The following is a 3,885-nucleotide window of genomic DNA, read 5'->3' as shown; positions in this document are numbered from 1 at the left end:
CCAGCCATGTTATGTTTTTTTTGTAGGGATTTTTTTTTATCTTTATTTTTATTTTAATTCTAGTGTTCATTTTAATGATTTTAATTATGCTTGGTATATTTAATTTCCATTTTAATTTAGTCATTAGCATTTACTAAGCATTTCACCTAAATTCCCCCCACTTCGTGTTAGACCTAAGTCTCGAACCTCAGTTGGTCATTGAGAGACGACCTAGGAGTCATTCCGTAGCTATACTGCACTTTAAAATGCACGTCAAATTTGATTGGGCGGCGACACCCATCAAAATTTTGGCGCCGTTGTCGGGGACCAACGGTTTGGTTTTAGGTCTTTTGTTGTGTTTGTGTGTGTTGTGTTTTGTCTCGTATTGTGAGTGTGATGTTCTGTTTTGTGTGTGCGTCATTGTATGTGCGTGTCGCATGTTTAAGTGTGTTGTGTTGAGTTTTAGGGTGTTTAGTTAGTCTTTTGTAGGTTTATTTCTTTTAGCATTTTTTTGTGAGTTTAGGTTTTTATCATTTTGTTATTCTGTGCAATTAGTTGTTGTTTCTGGAATTTTCAAAGTTTGTAAATAGTGGTTTTCCTCCATATTCTGTGTGTTTGGTATAATCCTTGATTGATGAGGAAGTCCAGGTCTGAGACAGGTTTTGTGCGAAAATAGAGGAGATGGCAAATTTTGTAGACTTGATGTGTGAGCTGATCAAGAGGCTTCCGAAGTTCCATGGACTAACACATGAAAATCCATACAAGCACCTCAAGGAGTTTAGTTGGGTGTGCTCATCCATGAGGCATCTTGGTGTTTCAGAGGAGGAAGTGCGGATGAAAGTGTTTCCAATGTCCCTTCAAGGTGCAGCAAAAGACTGGTTCCTAGACCAGCCGTATCATCCTTTCGATAGCTGGTAGGAAACACAACACAAATTCCTCAACAAGTTCTTCCCAGCAGCAAAGATAAGTAGCATTAGGAGGGAGATTACTGCGATTGTGCAGTTTCAAGAAGAAAGCCTAGCTGAATATTGGGAGCGATTCAATGGGCTCTGCTAAGCTTGTCTGAATCACCAGATCCCAGAGCATTTGCTCTTGCTTTACATCTATGAAGGGCTCTTGGGCACTGAAAGGATATTTGTGGATGTAGCTGCTGGTGGATCTTTTATACACACAACTCCAACAGAGGCAAGGAAGTTGTTCTGCAAGCTGGCTGGTGAAAACCTAATAGAGATAGCAAAAGAAGAACCTGAGCAGGTTTACTCTAAACTTGAATTCCCTATTCATGTACCTGAGGTTCAAGTAAATTTTAATGCTTTTGAATTGGTAAAACTTGAACCCATTAAGCCTGTTCTGGATTCTGATATTGATATGTCTATGCACAGTCATGTTTTGGATTCATTAGTCCCTACAGAGCACATTGACATACCTGATGTTCACTATCCTTGCACTGATCTTGATTTATATGATAGCCTTGAGGATGCAGTTTCTAATTCTGATGTTATTGGTGAGGTGAATCATGAATCAGCACAGGTTTTCTCTAAACTTGAAATCCCACTTGCTTTGCCTGAGCTGTTTATGCATTCAAATATTCTTGAATCCCCTACAGATTCACATGTTAGTGCTGATTTTGATACAGAAACTGCGAAAATTGATGATGTTCTAGACTTGGGATTAAATTTTGACCTTTCACGATTTTCTGAAAATTTTAAATGTAGTTGTGAAGTTGGTTCTTGCTATATTTGTGTTGAAATCAATTCTGTTATACAACCAATTTCCAAGTTTATAATGGATGAGACTAACTGTGAGTTTGATGATCATGTTATAGAATTAAATGAGAATGGAGGTGCTGTCATTAAGGAATTCATGGTTGATGAAGGAGAGTGTATTGCTACTACTTTGAGCAAGCCAAAGGTTTCCATCCCAATGCCACACACACAACATTTGACAATGGAAGGAGAGCTACTCCTGCAGCAGTTCGTTTGGAAAAGAGAGAACCAACATCTTTCTTTGTATATTGTTGATGATTATATTGTTGGTGAGCATGGTTCTAATTCTCTCTCTCTGCATGATGAGAACCACTTTTTGTTATCACATCTGAATGTTTGTTCTCCATGCACTGAACATGAATCTGAGTCTGTTGTTGATATTGTTTCTACATTTGAAATTGATTTATGTTCTGAGAATATATATGAGGGTCAACTTGTTACACTGGGATTGGGTGTTATACCCTTGCATGTCCTTTCTTTGGAGCCACATTGCACTAACCATGTTGCAGGAGGTACACATGAATTTGACCAACAAGCACCCACAGTGGAAAACAAAGGTGCAAACATACACAAAATTTTCAACATCAATAGGCACCAACTGAACCCGCTCTCCAACAATCACTGCATCTTAGATCCAGCAATGGAAGACATTTCCTTGCTTGATCAAATATGGAGGATGAAGCAGTTCTTCCTCAACACTTCCTTGTTGGATCCTATAGTGGAAAACATCTTCCTACTAGTCCAAGTTTGGCAACTGCCACCATAACTAGGGGAGTTTTCTTTTCCCTTCTCTTCCCTTTCCCACTTTTATTGCACTTGTCCATGATCTATTACTGTTTTAACTGTTGATATTATGCTTGTGACACATTGAGGACACTGTGTAGTTTAAGTGTGGTCTATTGGGGAAGATTTCTATTTTCTTTGTCAGTTTTTGTTTTCTACGTTAAATTTTTTGTTTTCTAGGTAGTTGTTGTTGAGTCTTGTGTACAGTTTTGCATGTTTTTCGTGATCTATGGATTCTGTTTAGGTTGTAGACTCATCTTTCACTTCACTTGATTGATACTTATTGGTTTGAAATCCTTGCTTTTCTTTGATTGGAGGATGATTATGATGTTAGAGAGTTGAATTGATTGTGACAGAAATACCCTGTGTGAGATTTGAGCCACTTTATGTTCTTTCTTGTGTGATATGTCTCTTGATTGCTTGCACATATGCCTTGGCTTGACTCTGTTGATGATTCTTGATTGATATGCATGTTTGGAAGTGATAAAGGCAATTTTGTTGTTGAGCCTCTCTAGCCAGATGAGCCTACCCTGTTTTGATCCTTTGATAGCCCCTTTGAGCCTATGCTTTCCCCATTTCTTTGTTTGGAAGCTCATACACTAGCCCTATGTGAAAAACCATGATTACCTTAACCTTAGGGAATTTTGGAGCTTTGGAATTGTTTTGGGAATAAGTGTGGTCTCCTGGGAGATTCAGAGAATTGGCTAGTTGGTTCCTCTTCCTATTTTTGTTTTGTAAATATGTTGTGTATCTTGTCTCTTAGAGTTGTGTTCTGAAAAGAGAGAAAAGAAAAGAGACAAGATGAAAAAAAAAAGAAAAAAAAATACAGAAAAATGAGAAAAATAAAAAAAAATTGTTTTGTGAATAATGGAGTCAAGAAGAGGATTGAATTAGAGGTTTTGGGTGTGTTTGAATGTGTTTGCACTTGTTCCCCGTTGCTCCTCTATTTCTTTTGGTTTATAGTTTCTCATCCATATGTTATCCTCCCTTATCCTTGGCCCCATTACATCCATAAAAGACCTTTTGATTTGAACATGCATATGTTTTTTAGTGTTGATATTAGAGGCTTGCCAAGTTTGTTTGTGTTTGCTCTCTTGAATGCATTGAGTTGACATTGTTAACCTTAGACACTTGAGAGAAACACTTATAGTGTGCATCTGTGAGGTTCTGTTGCTTTTGATTCACCTCTTGAACTGATAGATTATTTTGCCATACTTGGAATTGCTTGGATGATTTCTATGAGTATCTGTTTTCTCTGATTCTGTGTGGATATTGTCTACTACTTTTCCTTGTCCAGATTTCTTGAGGACTGTAATTTTGTCTGCTGAGTCTGTGTCAATTCCCTGATGTTCGTTGA

General features: G+C 37.8%; 1 protein-coding gene across 1 annotated transcript in view; it reads right to left on the bottom strand.

Moving 5' to 3' along the window:
* Positions 1–1,729: 1,729 nt before the first annotated feature.
* LOC106763429 overlaps positions 1,730–3,885 on the bottom strand; it is a 4,918-nt gene continuing 2,762 nt past the window's right edge. The window contains exon 2 of the mRNA XM_014647625.1: positions 1,730–1,735. Coding sequence (XP_014503111.1) covers positions 1,730–1,735 — 6 coding nt within the window. The remainder of the gene's footprint in view (positions 1,736–3,885) is intronic.

The sequence above is a fragment of the Vigna radiata genome, chromosome 6, assembly GCF_000741045.1.
Source record: "Vigna radiata var. radiata cultivar VC1973A chromosome 6, Vradiata_ver6, whole genome shotgun sequence".
Lineage (NCBI taxonomy): Eukaryota > Viridiplantae > Streptophyta > Magnoliopsida > Fabales > Fabaceae > Vigna > Vigna radiata.
This window is presented reverse-complemented; position numbering and strand designations above follow the sequence as displayed.